General features: G+C 47.6%; 5 protein-coding genes across 5 annotated transcripts in view; 2 read left to right on the plus strand and 3 right to left on the minus strand.

Moving 5' to 3' along the window:
• Positions 1–5006, plus strand: part of NiR (putative NAD(P)H-nitrite reductase) — a gene marked incomplete at both ends in the record, with an annotated part of 6260 nt that extends 1254 nt beyond the window's left edge. Inside the window, 28 exons of the mRNA XM_007318208.1 lie at positions 73–138; positions 198–278; positions 339–616; positions 672–730; positions 787–1181; positions 1236–1312; positions 1369–1413; positions 1496–1803; positions 1863–1959; positions 2024–2128; positions 2182–2310; positions 2372–2460; positions 2521–2612; positions 2658–2733; positions 2784–2809; positions 2861–2898; positions 2946–2991; positions 3041–3068; positions 3126–3220; positions 3273–3347; positions 3405–3545; positions 3602–3777; positions 3833–3985; positions 4039–4220; positions 4291–4369; positions 4425–4503; positions 4569–4766; positions 4806–5006. Coding sequence (XP_007318270.1) covers positions 73–138; positions 198–278; positions 339–616; positions 672–730; positions 787–1181; positions 1236–1312; positions 1369–1413; positions 1496–1803; positions 1863–1959; positions 2024–2128; positions 2182–2310; positions 2372–2460; positions 2521–2612; positions 2658–2733; positions 2784–2809; positions 2861–2898; positions 2946–2991; positions 3041–3068; positions 3126–3220; positions 3273–3347; positions 3405–3545; positions 3602–3777; positions 3833–3985; positions 4039–4220; positions 4291–4369; positions 4425–4503; positions 4569–4766; positions 4806–4888 — 3296 coding nt within the window. The remainder of the gene's footprint in view (positions 1–72; positions 139–197; positions 279–338; positions 617–671; positions 731–786; positions 1182–1235; positions 1313–1368; positions 1414–1495; positions 1804–1862; positions 1960–2023; positions 2129–2181; positions 2311–2371; positions 2461–2520; positions 2613–2657; positions 2734–2783; positions 2810–2860; positions 2899–2945; positions 2992–3040; positions 3069–3125; positions 3221–3272; positions 3348–3404; positions 3546–3601; positions 3778–3832; positions 3986–4038; positions 4221–4290; positions 4370–4424; positions 4504–4568; positions 4767–4805) is intronic.
• On the minus strand, positions 4995–6919 carry SERLADRAFT_415417 (uncharacterized protein; the record flags this gene model as incomplete). The annotated part of the gene is made up of 7 exons (XM_007318209.1): positions 4995–5296; positions 5358–5493; positions 5561–5806; positions 5887–5998; positions 6065–6437; positions 6540–6719; positions 6785–6919. 7 exons carry the CDS (start codon positions 6917–6919, stop codon positions 5192–5194), a joined length of 1287 nt encoding a protein of 428 aa, XP_007318271.1.
• Positions 6920–9206: 2287 nt separating this feature from the next.
• Positions 9207–11029, minus strand: SERLADRAFT_415418 (uncharacterized protein; the record flags this gene model as incomplete). Its single annotated transcript, XM_007318210.1, has 4 exons — positions 9207–9743; positions 9829–10058; positions 10125–10267; positions 10367–11029. 4 exons carry the CDS (start codon positions 11027–11029, stop codon positions 9685–9687), a joined length of 1095 nt encoding a protein of 364 aa, XP_007318272.1.
• A 453-nt stretch (positions 11030–11482) lies between these two features.
• On the plus strand, positions 11483–12531 carry SERLADRAFT_467255 (uncharacterized protein; the record flags this gene model as incomplete). Its single annotated transcript, XM_007318211.1, has 3 exons — positions 11483–11691; positions 11739–11965; positions 12017–12531. 3 exons carry the CDS (start codon positions 11502–11504, stop codon positions 12419–12421), a joined length of 822 nt encoding a protein of 273 aa, XP_007318273.1.
• Positions 12532–14503: 1972 nt separating this feature from the next.
• Positions 14504–14728, minus strand: SERLADRAFT_389157 (uncharacterized protein; the record flags this gene model as incomplete). Its single annotated transcript, XM_007318212.1, has 1 exon — positions 14504–14728. A coding segment is annotated over one exon (225 nt), but the record flags the coding sequence as incomplete, so codon positions are not given.
• Between the last annotated feature and the right edge of the window lie 922 nt (positions 14729–15650).

The raw sequence follows: 15650 nt of genomic DNA on the forward strand, positions 1-15650 counted from the left end.
GCATAGGTAAGTGTTTTGCGCGCCAGATCAAAATCATGAAATAACGTAGAATCAATGATCGCCCATTTGAAGCATTTATTGAGAAGTTGCTTAACTTGGACGAAGCAAATCGTTATCGCATCGTCACTTGCGGGGAAGGTTTGTCTTTTTGATGTCGTAGCATTGATTCACTATTTGATCGAGCGCGGTTTCCCCAGAGTTACATCTAGCATACAACCGAGTAGCCCTCACGGACTATTTTCAGCACCGATCTGTCGAGAAGCTCTATCTGAACCAATGTACCGTGTCCACCTTAATATGTTATCGGTTTATCTCATTGATCTCGCGTCCTTATACAGTCGAGTGGTATGCCCGTCAAGATCCGGAGCGGTTCCTTTTCCACACTTGTGAACAAGTCACATCCTTGGACACTCTTGGACAAAATGTCACCACAAGTGAAGGTCGCACGATAAACTATGACTACTGTGTGCTCGCTACTGGTTCCGAGAGCACTCTGCCTCCGTATATTCCACCAGAGAGGGCAGAAAGAACGCAGGGCATTTTCGTTTATCGCAATATTTCTGATCTAGACAAAATATTGGCTTATTCCAATAAGGATGGGGTCAGCGGCGGACGGGTTAGTTTTTTTGTGTATTTGCATTCATCCATACTTACTGACATAATCCGCTTAGGCCGTAGTTGTGGGAGGCGGATTACTTGGATTGGAAGCTGCGAAGGCTGTGTTTGACCTGTACGTAGCCCTGTTTTCCTTATCTTGCAAGGAACTAAATAATGATTTTGATGTAGTGAATCAATTGCAAAGGTTGCCATCGTTAATCGACAGGCTTTCCCCCTATCTCGTCAACTCGATAATGAAGGAGGCGAAATTGTACTACGTCGTATCGAAGCTATGGGTGTCGAGGTTCTGACCAAGACCTCCGTCAAGGACATCACCACCTCTCCCGAAGGCATTTTCACAGGACTCATCCTTTCAGACGATACCCATTTTGAAGCCCAGATGGTGATCTTCGCCATCGGCATTACTCCAAGAGACGATTTAGCGAGAAAGTCAGGCTTGACGTGTCACGACAAGGGTGGTATTATCGTTGACGGTTCCTTAAAGACGAGTGCAGATAATGTGTATGCTATTGGCGAGTGTGCAAGCTGGAAAGGTAATACTTATGGCTTGATTGCGCCTGGAAGTAAGTGGTTTCGCATATCCGTAATCTGTTTTGAAAACTTATTTGGAAACTCAGTTGAGATGGCAGACATTCTCTCTTTCAACTTCACCCAAGTCGAGACGGGCGTTGGTGGATTCCGACCCAGGCAAATGGTAAAGTTATACTTACAGCTTTGGTTTGATTAATCCTTTAACCATCAAAACCATAGAATATGCCGGACCTTTCTACGAAGTTGAAATTAATGGGCGTAGACGTAAGTAATAAAACTTATGTTTTCTCCATAAGTGAACTAATAATTTCGTCTACTTATTATCCATTTGGCTGGCTTACTGTAGGTCGCATCTTTCGGAGATTATTTCGCCGACAAGGGGATCAACCAACAGGGCGGCAAGGCTATTCCAGTGGAGGTGAAAGTGGACATAGCTAGCCTTCCTAAAGTGGAGTCGAATAAGCCAAGTGCGGAAAAAGCGGCACCAGTCTGGGAGATCAAAATTGATGAAACTGCAAACCCCAGTGGAGCGACCTCCAAGGACGCTGCTGGCGCAGATAAGAGCGACCGCGCCCATATACGAAAACGAGCAGCATTAGGAGGACCGGTGGAATGCTTGACATATCGCGACCCTTTTGCATTTGTTTATAAGAAGTACGCTGAAGTTTGAAGTTTTTTTTCAAAATCAACATGTTGATAGCCCTGCACGCCAGATACATATTTACTGCAGATGGAAAATACTTGCTTGGGGGCATGATGGTCGGGGATACGTCGGACTATGTGAAACTCATGTCGTTGGTGAAGAAAAAGGCGAGTCAATTCGAGTACCAACTATATTTTAGGCGTAGCTGATTATATATCATCAACTCCACAGAAAGTCATCGAAGTACCGCCTTCTGAGCTCATCATTGGCTCTGGAAAGAAAGGCGAAGACGATGGCGCTGACCTAGATGACGATACTCAGATCTGTAGTTGTCACGTATGTGTTATTTATTTGGGACCTTGATCACCGAAGACTGAGATGTCGCACAGAATGTCACAAAAGCGGCGATTGCAGATTCTGTCAAGGCTGGCGTTAGCACACTCGGCGATCTCAAAGCGAAAACTAAAGCAGGGTCAGGTTGCGGAGGATGCATGCCTCTTGTTACCAACATATTCAAGGTATTTTCCATCGGTTTGTTCGTGACTGTGATACCGAGGCTTATGGCGACATACAACACAGGCTGAAATGAAGAAGGCAGGCCATGCAGTTTCAAACAATCTATGCCCACATTTTGCAATGACGCGCCAAGAACTTTTTACTGTCATCAAGTACGTTTCCTGATTTGCATGAAAGTTATTGGCGTGAATTGGTCTGTCGTTGTTAACAAGGATTCGGAAATTGAAAACTCTCACTGACGTTATGGAATCCGCTGGTGTCAAGAAAGGTTCCATAGGCTGCGAGCTTTGTAAACCAGTCATAGGTATGTGCATAGCTACTTTTGTGCACCGCATTCTCATAGCAGCAGGTTCTATCCTTTCATCTTTGTATAACGAGCATATCATGGAGCCGGCTCACCATGCCAATCAAGACACAAATGACAGGTACACGAGGATTGAGTACTTAACCAAATGGTGCTCATACAATATTGCAGATTTCTCGCAAATATACAGCGAAACGGTTCGCCAACCCTTTACGATTTATTCCTCTAATATTCAACTTGGTTTGCAGGAACATTCTCTGTCATTCCTCGGATTGCGGGAGGAGAGGTCAGTATTTCTTTTTTAATGTAAACCATAATACTCACCTTTCACAGATTACTCCAGAGAAGCTTATCGCCCTTGGTCAAGTTGCACAGAAGTGTAAGGGTTTGAATTTGAGGTCGCAACATCATCTAATTCTAGTGTTTAGACAAGCTATATACCAAGATAACCGGAGGGTGAGGGAAACAGTAATTTTTTCTTGTATGGTGTATTGATTTTTTGGGAAAAAACAGGCAGCGTATTGATCTGTTCGGAGCCCAAAAGCAAGACTTGCCCTGCATATGGGAAGAGCTCATCTCAGCAGGATTCGAAAGTGGCCATGCTTATGGTAATATCGAACGTTCTACTATTGATTTTATCGTACTTATATAAAAATACAGGCAAAGCTCTGCGTACTGTCAAATCGTGTGTTGGCACTACTTGGTGTCGTTACGGGATCGGTGATTCTGTTGGAAGTAAGTCACGCTTATATATAATAGTGCTAAAATGGGCACTCAGCTAATGTCTTCCAGTGGCAATCTATCTTGAAGAGCGGTACAAAGGTATACGATCGCCTCATAAGTTAAAGGGCGGTGTCAGTGGTTGTGTACGTGAATGTGCGGAAGCCCAGTCCAAAGATTTCGGGCTTATTGCGACAGATAAAGGTTGGAACAGTGAGTAACTTCCTAGTAATTGCCTTGTTCTTCTCACTCAGACACATGCTTTGCAGTCTTCTTGGCTGGCAACGGTGGCTCTATCCCACGACATGCCACCCTATTTGCGACGGATGTACCACCTTCGAAAGTAATTCGTATTTTGGATCGCTTCCTCATGTACTACATCCGCACGGCTGACAAGCTCATGCGAACCGCGCGTTGGGTGGAGCAGTTCGAAGGTGGAGTAGAAGTAGGTTTTCATTAATCAATTTGGAATGGCCCCTTATCCTGATCCGTCACAACAGAGACTAAAGAAGATCCTCTTGGATGACGACCTTGGGATCTGCTCAGAGCTCGAAAAAGAAATGGATGATTTGGTCGGGTCGTTCTCAGATGAATGGGCTACTGTTGTCAAAGATCCTGTCAAAAGGCGGCAATTCCGCCAGTTTGCTAACACTGTAAGCATGGCATTTCTTACGCTGTGGAGGCAAAACTAAGCAGTAAATTACAGGACGAACGACGTCCTTTAGTAGAGGAAATCACAGAACGTGGGCAACCACGTCCTGCCGATTGGCCAAAGCAATTCCCTCCTGCTAAGATTCACTCTTCAGCTATCAGAGTTCCAAAAGCCGAGTGGAGGTGGCGCAGGCTGGCGTCTGTGAATGACCTAATGCCCTCGAACGCTGGGACAACGTATGTGTAGCTGTTTCTAACTTTCTAGGATAATAATTGATCACGAACGGGGGTATTGTCCTTCTCCCAGATCTGTCGCTGTGAAGTATGGAGACAGTCAGCTAGCGATCTTTCACATCCCTCACAAAGGTTATTATGCGACGCAACAGGTAGGCCCCCCTGTATCGCTGCAACGCTGGCTTTGCGAACTAACTTTAATTATAGATGTGCCCTCATAAACGAGCATTTGTGCTTGAACACGGCATCATCGGCGACGATGCTGATGGCAATCTGTATATTTCATGTGAGTTTCACATCTCTATTCTATAATCCGCTTATTCCAACACAAGATCTACCTCATGCTCCTAGGCCCTCTTCATAAACGAAACTTCCGATTAAACGACGGTGAATGTCTCAACGATGATGAATATTCAATTATCGCTTTTGACGTCAAGCAGGAAGGCGACGAGCTTTCGTTGCTGCTGCCCGAGGCTGAAGACCTGGATGCGGTCATCGGGACCAATAAGTGGATGGTGCGACAGGCAACAGCTGAAGCTGTCAACCGAGGTGGAGAGGGGATCGAAATTGCTGATGTCAATGGTACAGACCCCGATGCCGTTCAGGCTGCGGAGGGTTGTGGAGGTAGCGGAGGGTCATGCAGTGGTGGAAATTCGTCTTTGGAATGGTAGTCAGACTGGAAGCAATTTCACGGAGGGGGAAAAGAAAGATGAAGTAGCAATTGATGTATTATTATTGTTCTTTATCGTCTGAACAAATTAGAAAATTGCAGAGTTATGTGTCATAATGTCAACGATAAATTGCAACGAAAGCATATGCAAGGATAAATACATTGTAGTTACACTAGAATCCGACCGCCCAAATAATACAGCTACATGTGCATAGGGTATATCTGCTACAAGTTACAGGTGTCAACAAAAGAAATTGGCATGCAGAAATCGTCTGTTATGATGTTATGAAGAGAGCACAATAGATTAAGCATCGTATACAACAAGATATGAAGGCCGTATAGCATCCTCATTATAGCAAATGAGTTCGTCGTAGTTGAGAGAGCCACCAAGACGAACTTCTGCTAGCACCTGTACGAGACCAAGTCAGCGTGTGATGGTAGGGATTAAAGACGTGGAGCTGCTGCCTTACCGAATCATAACCAGCAGGTGGCGCTGTCAGCTTCGTGTTGTCTTGAGTCATCTTGTATCCTTTACCAACAACAACCTTGTTCAGTAGGATAGTCTTGCAATTAGATGGCTGTGTGTTGTTGGAATAATCATTCGACCTAACGGTATGGTAGGCATATCAATAACGCTGTTATCGATGAAAAAAAAGTTACTAGTGCCACTCACTTTGATGACGTCGACGACGTATATATCCCCGCGCCGAATCTGCCCCACCCCGTCTTCTTCCCAAATAACTTCAGGCAATACGATGTACTGATGATCGAGCACAATGAACACGTAGCAGAGCCGCACAGCGTCGAGTTGCCGTTGTCGCCGAGCGTGCACTCACGCGTCGTCCCGTGCCATCGACGGTTCTCGTTTCCTGCCGTACGCCCCGAGGCTGCAAAGTTGCCACGGGACTCGACAGAGGCGCTGGAGATAAGAGTATAGCGAAAAACGCGGACATGCGGTCAGACATCGCGAGGTCTACTTGCCAAAATCATCGGACTCACCGGTATGCGTCGTATCTGGCCAGAGAAGCCTGCGGCGTGATTACTTTATAAACTCTCCTCACAGCCGGACAAGCCGTCTTGTGCCTCCACGACGACTTAAACTGGCCTGCGACTGTTATGTTGACAAATCAGCAAGTGCAAGAAATAGGGTAAAAAAAATGCTTCAAGTTTTGCTTACCACTTGCAAACGAAGGATGCGAAGCTGGCACCTCCAATATCGTTGGCGCCCTTCTCTCAGCGTTATCAGCGCATGATTTTCGGCAGAATACACCACCTTTCTTCGAGACTTTACCACACACCAAGCACGCCCCTCCTCCTCCACCACCACCACCACCACCACCACCACCACCGTTACGATTCGCTGCGCTAGATGGCAAAGCGTTAACCTTCGACGAGAATAATTCGAGAAGCCGTTGGACAAACTTTGGACCTGGACCTGCCGCTGGTGCTGGGCCTGCAGCACCCTGAGCTTTGGCACGCTGTGCACATGATTTCCCGCAGAATTGATGTGTCGTCTTTCCATCAAAGTATTTGGGTTTCTTGTGGCAGGACTAGTCAAATATGTGAAAAATGTGGATATAAAATTCAGATGATAGCCATTAGAGTGACCATGAGCCATGAATCGTGAAGACGCGAGGGAAATCGAGACGTACATCGCACATACCCCCGCGGGCTGCACCGTTAGCAGGGGCCTTGGTAGTCGGCTTGCGAGTGACGTTCACATTTCCACCTCCGTTTCCGTTGGCGGCGCCCTTAATCTTGGCAGCGCACCGTTTGCCACAATACGCATGGGTCTTCGTCCCATCAAAATACTTTGGCTTTGCATGACACGACTGAATCCCATCGATTTGAGTCAGCGTGAGTAGAATGAGATACTGGCTTAGCAGTGGATACGCACATCACATAGGTTTGCGGGCCCTGCTGCGGCTGCACGGGGGGCGCCTTGAGTGCCGTTGTGAGCTTGAGCTTGGGAAGCCAAGTATTGCGTGGCTACGGTAGAGAGAACGGAAAGCGCGTTGGGGATAGTTGCCATCTTTAATTAGCGTTTATGATTGAGGAGTAATGAGAGGGTGTAAGAGTAGATTGACGAAGGGCCGGCCTCAGATGCGAAGAGATATGATGGGACTGAGAGTCTGAAGATATAAGCAGTCGTAGTAGGCTCGCCAGGGGCTTTAGAGTTGCAAGATACGAGAAGTCACAGTAAGCTCGCCAGGAGCTTGGTGAAATTGAAAGATCAAGATAAAACCGAATGAAGGTTGAGAAGGATACCGTAGTGAAGAAATAAGAGACGATGGGACAAAGACCCGATAGCATGAGCATTTTATAATGAGGGTGTAGGGCGATAGACACACGGCATACACACATTCCGCCTCGAGTCTAAACTTCAATTTGCCCGAAGCGAGCATGCATCCCACCCCGGGCTGTTCAGGATCACGGGGGACAGAAAACAGCGCAGGATACACGTGTATGCTGATTCCTGCGAGTGAGGGCTGATCGTTGAAACCTATGCGCACCACGGCTAAGATAATACAACGAGTTTTATGGGTGCATCACTGTGATGCGAAGATGTAGGCTCATGATTGTGAATGAAGGCCATAAAGATATGGTAAGGCAAGGATATAGCTCTCCTGAGGTAACGCTGTGGTCATCACGAGAACGATGGGTGTGGTGTGCGTGAGGTGAAGCTGTGCATACCATGACCTTATCCTCCTATGGTCTATTAGCTATGTCCTAGCGAGATGGACAAGCATCAGCATGCGGATAAGCGTAACTTGAGGAGAATGTGCGGTTCGTAACATTGCACTGCAGACAACTTGGAAAATAGAGGGTAAAATTGACATTTGTAGTAAAGTTATAACCAAAATACTTTTGCTTGTATCTCTAAATATTGAGCAAACGCCGACCTTATCATGATGCGTGATGTTTCACAGCGAACACATGAGGAAGGAATATGAAACGAAGCGAAAGGAGCATGTCACCGTAGATGAAGTCAAAGTTAATAGAGTGTGACTGCCAGCGTCACATGCCTTGACGCTCTCATCTGAGATTTGATCCAGACATTTCGATAACCACTCTGCATTTCCACCCAAACCATCACAAATGATATCTCTTTATGTGAAAACCAGCAAATAATGTACGGTATAACAACGTCGACTCCAAGTCATATTCCAACAATCCCCTTGAAAGCTTCACAGCAGCCTAAACATATTCGTTCTGTTGTCTAACGGCGTCATGCCGCCATATCTGTAGGTAGGACGTAGGATAGGGACAGGGCAACAAGTAACGTGCGTGAGAGGAGGATAGGTACCATGGAAGATATGATATACGAGGCTTTGGGAAGTAGGGATCTTGTCGAAAGCGGGTGTCGTACCCAACAATCACGATTCCAGGCATAATCTATCGGGGGAAATCGTTGAATACGTGAATACGCCACACACCTTCTCGTCCAACGGAGGCAGCCCCACATCCCTCCTGCCCTGATAGTTCTGCGAAAAGACACCTACAACCTCCGCGACAAGCTAAGCTCCAGCTCGAGAAAATGGGCCATCCATACGTTTGTCCCCTTGACCAAGTACTAAATAGAGGTATGTCGTTCTGAGAACGGTCGACAAGGCAAACATCGGTCTTGCTACGCTTTCTCCAGACTTTGGGCGGGGGTGCATCGCCAAATCAAGCAAACCGATGAGCCCCGCATTTCTGTCCTGCATCATAGCAGTGCCTTCTGCGTGATCCAGGATCTGTGGATCAACATGCGGTGGCTGCAACCACCGCACACCAAAGAAATCGAGGGGTCAGGAAAACCTATCTATGTGATATGATATGTGTCTAGTTCATTGATTGCCCAGTCGTTGCCAGAATTCGAGTGGACCTTGGGGAGCAGCGATAGACAAGTTGTGCCCGTAGTGGCGAGAGCGCAGTGCTTTGTGGCATGCTCGCTTACTCCCACGTGAGACGCACGCGGCATCCATGTGTTTCCGCTACACCCTTCCTAAACGGGAAGTGGGGGAGCAAGAAGGAACAGACCAGCCCCACAATCTACATTTATTTCAATCCTGGGGTGCAGGTGTAGTTTCCATCAAAGTCATGGTCTATTATAGTAGTCCCGGGCCAATGTATGCAATAGTCCGATCATTCCTGAAACAAAAACAGAGAGAAGGACAGGTAGCTATAGAGAAAGGACTCGAGATAACAGTGCTAGCGACGACGAGGGAAATAACAATAAAAACTTTTTTAAGAGGGATGGACTGGAGAGGGAGAGGAAGAGAGAGAAAGCTAGCGATACAAGGATGAGATGGGGAAGACAAGGAGAAAGGAACAAAAAAGAGAGTGAGAGGTGGGGGAGATGAGAAAGCGAGAGATGATCTAATTGCGGTTATGCTGGTATTGTGGGGAAAGAGTCGAGAAAATAAAATAAAAAGTGGAAAGTGGTATCTATTCATACGATATGAAGGTGTTGTATAAAATGGAAGTAGATAAAGAGAAAAATCTAAGAGATACAATAGACAGTGGTGAATGATTACAAACGAGTAGATTGAGAGACATAACAGCCCCGACGTGAAGGAGAGATTAGAAAGAAAAACATGAGAAAGAATAGGAAACGGAAAGAAGGAAGAAAAAAGCTAAGCGATACAGTAGATGAAGATAAGATCGAGTACTACAAATAACCAGAATATTTCTTTTTTTGAAAGCAAGTTGTAAAATTAAAATATAGTGAAATGGGAAGAAGGAAGAAAAGAAGGTCCTTGCAGTTTTCGGCGCATCTACCAAGGACGCACTTCACCGTCCCCATTATTTTTTTCACGGAAAGCTAGAGCCGTCCTCCAAACAGGGCTTCAAAAACACACGACGGAACCCATCTATCAAAAAAAAAAAACAATCCTCTCATCAGCAAACGATATTCACACCCTGACACCCGCAAAGGGCTTAGGGGCATCTACTCACCACGGATAGGACTCATCGGGGGAGACAAGGGGAGTGGAATGGAGGAAGGACAAGGGCCTGCCGACGTCCCCATCCCCTCTCCCTCCCTCTTACGTTGCACCCCCTTGGGTAGGCGTCCACACGCATGCATACTCAGCTCACGCGCGCACTCGTAGTGTCTCCCGCACTCTGCGCACGCGACTCCTAGTCCGAGCCCTCCAGGGGCGTGTCGGTGACGTGCGTGGCGAACACTGTTGTTCGGGAGGGGTGCGTTAGCAATGGAACAATAAAGGAGTGGAAAGAGAGGGCGGACGTACGTTTCGTGAATGTTGTGGATGTGGATGTGGAATGTTAGTGACTTGAGGCTGTGGAGCGTGTCGTAGCACCCCGGACGCTGGCATGTCACGCGGTCTGACCTGCCTAGTCCTGTGCGCTGAAGGACTTGAAGAGCTTCGCGTTCCTGTCATAATAATACGAGGATATGTGAGTATATGAATACACGGTGTGTTAGGAAAGGACAGGGGCGAGGAAAGGGAAGGTGACAAGGAAAGGGACTCACAGCTTCCTCTAGCGCATTGGCATCTGAGCGGCGGCGACGGAGTTTAAGGTCCTCGATCGGCTTGGGTGGAGAGACGTCCAAGGCTGAGTGGCAAGAGAGAGAAGGGGCGACCGTGTACACAGATATCGCGTCCTTGCCTACGTCTGGAATACTTGGGAGTTCTTTATCACAGATACCCTGTTCCTGTCCGTCCTCGTGCACGCTCTCCTGGACTTCCTCGGGGTCGCAGTACATGGCACGATATAAAGCAGCGATCTCTTGAGCAGCACTGACGGTGGAGATGAGGCTCGCGTTTGTGTGGTCTGGGGAAGTGACAGCAGAGTACGCGGTGGGAGGGACATACTCCCACTGACTCTCGTCGTCTGACACGGAATCGACGTCAGACTCGAGATCACGGTGCTCTGCGTGAGACTGGGCACCATCGAGGTACTCATCGAGATCGCCGTCGTAGTCAGAGACGGTGTCTGCATCTGTGTCCGTGGGGAGACTGCAGCAATTGGGGATGTGGAAGAGGGCAGCGTAGCGGCGTGTGTTAGGTTGTGCTTGTGCTGGCTGCTTGTGCCGGCGTAGAACCTGTCGCAGGTGCGAGAGATCGATGGAGAGAGAGCGTTCACCGGTGTTGTCCTGCTCGCCGGGGGGCACGGGGAGAGATGTAGGGGCCATTTAGGGTGTGAGTGGGTTGGACGATGAGAGTGAATGCGGGGAAAGGGGAACGCGATGCACGTTGAGATGAGTGAAGATCATAGGAGGTTTATATAGAGTCGAGGGTGAGGTGACGCTTTGAAGAGTGGCTGAGGCTGGCCACGGTCAAAGCTATTGAGAATGTTCTGATGAGAGGCCACACCGCACCGATAGCAAGTCGCGCCCTGTGCCAGTGGTGGTGAATAGTAACCAGGCCACCCACGTCCACCTCCTCTGTGGACGTATCCATTTGCTTTGTTTTTGTGGACGGTGTTATTGTTCTTGGGATGCCTAACGGGTGGTGGTGGACAGATGGCCGACTATCTTGCTGATGTGCTGATTGTCATACGGAGAATGATCAATCGCGAGTCGAGGTGGCCACAATAGCTGCATTCGGGTTAGGGTTTGTGTGTGTCGACAATCATTGAGTTACTCACAGCTCTGTTGTCTACCAATGTCGGTGCTCGCCTCTTTCGCACGCAGATCCACTCCCTATGTCAAACCTATAGCCCGTTCCTTCTTTTCGCCTACTGTGGGCTCGCAACATCCGGCCTACCAAGGCCACATCCCCCTGAACCGCTTTGAGAATGCTTTTCTCGCTGCTGGCTCTGCACTGATCTCTCTCGCAAACCCAAGACGCGGCGGTGAGCCACACACTCTACTCTATACTTATACCAGTAACGGGGGCTAGATATGGTTGCCGCTCTTGGCGAGACCACCGCGGGACCGAGCCTCGACATACTCAGGGATCGCATGCTTGAAAGCCCAGAAGGAAGGCGCATACTCAAGCAACGCCCCAGAGTAACCTCGCAGTCTGTCGACATGCACAAGCTTGCACAGTACCCACAAGGAACCTTTGGGCGATCCTACGTCACCTGGCTCGAACGCTGTGGCGTCACCCCCGATACCCGCGAACCTGTATGTCCCGTCCTCTTCTACATCGCCCGTCCTATTTAACAATATCGCCAGGTCCACTACATCGACGACCCAGAGCTCGCCTATGTCATGCAGCGCTACAGAGAATGTCACGACTTCTACCACTGCATATGTTCCCTCCCCGTCAACGTCGAATCAGAACTCGCACTCAAATTCTTCGAGTTTGCCAACCTCGGACTACCTGTCGCTGCCATCTCGGGCGTGTTTGGCCATCTCAGACTCGACGCCAAAAAAAGGGCTAGGTTGTTTTCCGAGTATCTGCCGTGGGCTGTGAAGTGTGGAGGCAGTGCTAGGAGCTTGATTACCGTATACTGGGAGGAGAGGTGGGGCCAGGATGTCGAGGAAATGAAGAGGGAACTAGGCATTTGGGATCCACCCGAGGCGAGGTGGAGTAAACCCCTGAGCGAAGCGGCGAAGGCTGCTGCTGCGAGGAAATAGAGGGGCTAACTGTACTTTAGACTATCCTAGACCGCGCCTTGTGCGCTCGTATGACCAGATACTGTGGCAATACTCTCATAATTTAATCCAATATCATTTTCCCTGCTCCTGAGCCAAGTGTGCGTCTCCATCGAATCCATGGTAGAGCGAGGTTGCGATTATAGTGCAATGAACCGCTTCGTTGAATGTGGAACAGGACCAGACTTCAAGTTAGACGTTCTTTTCATCCACTTTCCTCTTTTGGGACATCCTTATCGTGATGCACAATTATCGGCCAAAGTATAACAGCAGCATGGCGCAGTGGAAGCGCGCAGGGCTCATAACCCTGAGGTCACTTGATCGAAACAAGTTGCTGCTAAGTTGGTGTTTATTTTATATTTTTCCTCGCCTGTTTTCTAATGCACTGCTTTTATCAACACGTTTCCCTGTTCTAGTCTCGTGAACCAGACGTCCCAAACGGGAACGGGGGTGCTTCCGTGCCGCTCAAATAGGATTGATTTTATTTTTACTGTAAGCACTTGGTGAAACCGCAAGTGGCTCTCTGTATATACGAAAAACCATACAACACTATAATAACACAATCACTCTTTTCATGCCCTCTGTCCCCTCTTGGCCAACCTCCCACCAAGAAAGAGAAAGAAAATCCTACACTAATCTAGTTAATGCTCGCATCAAGTCCCAAGGTACCCAGTCTGGGTATTCCAGCTCTAATATTCGACAGGCCCTCGAGTGTGCAGTCCAGTCAGCCTGCAATCAATGGACACCATATGTTTGGCAAGCTGATGCCAGTGAAACCTTTTACCTTGGGTTGGATTGTGTTGTATGGGCTGGCACAAAGGAAGATCACCATTGTCATCTCACCCCTCAATGCTCTTGAGGAAGATCAGGTATGAATCAGATAACAGTGACCTATACACTCATATTAATGTCAGTGCAATAGGCACAACAGTTTAATAAGATGGGACTTAGCAGTATACAGTAGCTATCAACTTGCAAACTTACACACCGGTGTCATGCACCAAAGTTGATTGGTAGCATGGACAGGTGTCAAAAATGAAGCGGATGACAAATTATGACATTTGTTTATAGTATGAGAAAACATGCATTGGCCAGGGCTTGAACCTGGGACTCCAGCTTTCATGGTCTGGTGCTTTTACCAACTAAGCTACCAAGGTGTACTTGGAAAGCATACTGATTGGTTGCATGCCCAGAAGGTCCAGAATCACTGTACACGGGTGCAGATCCCATTGTGTTGTGATAGCCTCCCTGAAGCTGATCCATTGGACAGGCTGTCTAGCTGTATTCAGACTTTTTCCACATCAGCTAGCTGTATGTTGAGGGGCTGTCCCCCCACTGACTGTAACTCTGCTTTGGCTTTCCGTTCTGAAGATGGCCAGTGTTCAGGTCTTGGTTGTAGAGACTGTTGTGGAGGGTGTCTTAGCTGATCAGGTGCTCCCACTGCTCTCGGAATGTCTCCACGGAGGTATTGCCCCACTGCTCTCGGAACATCTTCATGCTGATATGGTTCCATTGCTTGTGGAATATCTCCTTGGAGATGTGGTTCCATTTGCAATTCATTTGGATCTCGGATCTGAGGGTCAGGATCATCCTCCTCCAATGTTTTTTGGTCTGGATAGTGAGCATTCTCTGGAATGAGTCCCTCCCACTGATCTGTGCTAGTGTCTGTGTTCCAGGGAGCAGTGTCATCCTTTTGTACCTTTCCGGATTTATTGAATATAACATGCCGACTGGAAAACACAGTCCGTCTTTCAGTGTCTAGGAGTTTGTAAGCTTGCTTTCCATGTGTGTAGCCAATTATTATGGCTTTGCGCCCCTTGGAGTAAAACTTCCCTTGCCTTTTGTCTTTCGAAATCAAGGCATATGCTTGGCATCTGAAAGGGCGAAACAAAGTTGGATCAACTCTCCTTTTAAACAGTATTTCATATGGGGTCTTTCCATGGAGTCCTGATGCTGGGCTGCGTGCTGTGATATATGCAGCTGTTTGCATGGCATCTACCCAAAATGACTTTGGGAGCTTGGAATCATGGAGCATAGTGGTTGTTAATGTAGCCAATGTCTGATTCATGCGTTCTGCAATGCCATTTTGTTCCGGAGTATCTGCAGCTGTAGTTTCTTGGATGACACCATCTCCTCAGAGTTGATTTTTGAATGCATTGCCAGTATATTCTCCTCCCCCATCGCTCCGGAGGAATTCTGTGTATAGTGGAGTGAAGTTTTCTTCTCCCAAATGAGTCCGGAAGAATGTTTGGACATCTTCTTTCCATTGCTTGTATTGTTCCAGTGCTTCACTTTTATGTTTTAGGAAATATATCCATGGAAATTTGGAGAAATCATCTACAATGATAATCCAGTACCAAAAACCCTCCCTGGAAGTTGGTTTAATTGGTCCTCCAACATCTGTGTGCACAATTTGTATGGGGTGCTTGGCTCGGTTTCCTCCAGTGGACTTGAAAGGTAATTTCTTCATCTTTCCTATGATTGCTCCACTGTATTTGCCTTTTCCTTCTCTTTTCCTTTATCCTTGTGTCTTTCCTTTCCCTTCTTCCTTTGACCTTTTTCAGCTGACTGAAGTGTTCGACACTCTGAGGTGTTGTGTGATTTGGCTTTGTGGAAGTTACACCATTTCTCCTCGGATTTGAGTGCTGATTCAAAACCTCCAGGGGCCTTCCCTGACTGTCGTGCAACTTCTGCAGTGATCCGGATCTCAACTGCATCAAAGGTAAGTTTATTTTCTTCAATCGTGTTGATTACTGATGACTGAAATATTTGCCATTCAGGAGTGCATGGGAGAGATTGGAGAAGAGCAAAAGCCATGAGTTTGGTATCAACTCCTAGTTTCATTCCGGAGAGGTGTGAATCAATTGTCCAGATTTTCGCAATGTGGTCCTGGATAGGTGATGTCCCATCCCAGGACAATTTGGTGAGTTGCTGGAATGAATAGAAGGCTGAGGCAATGTTGGACGTTTGATGGAGTGAGACAAGTTTATCAAATAACTCCTTGGAGCTGGTGAGGTCTTCAGTCCTCATTAGGAGGGCATCAGAGATGTGGTCCTGGATGATTCCATGTGCCTTCTCATCCTTAAGTATCCAGGTGATCTCAGGATCCTCCGAGGAGGTAGGTTTTCCTGGTGAGGGCTTAAGCTCCTCTCCAATAACAACCCGGAGAACTTTTTCCCGACGTAGCTTTGAGATGATCCGGAGTTTCCAT

The sequence above is a fragment of the Serpula lacrymans genome (genome assembly GCF_000218685.1).
Source record: "Serpula lacrymans var. lacrymans S7.9 unplaced genomic scaffold SERLAscaffold_7, whole genome shotgun sequence".
NCBI lineage: Eukaryota > Fungi > Basidiomycota > Agaricomycetes > Boletales > Serpulaceae > Serpula > Serpula lacrymans.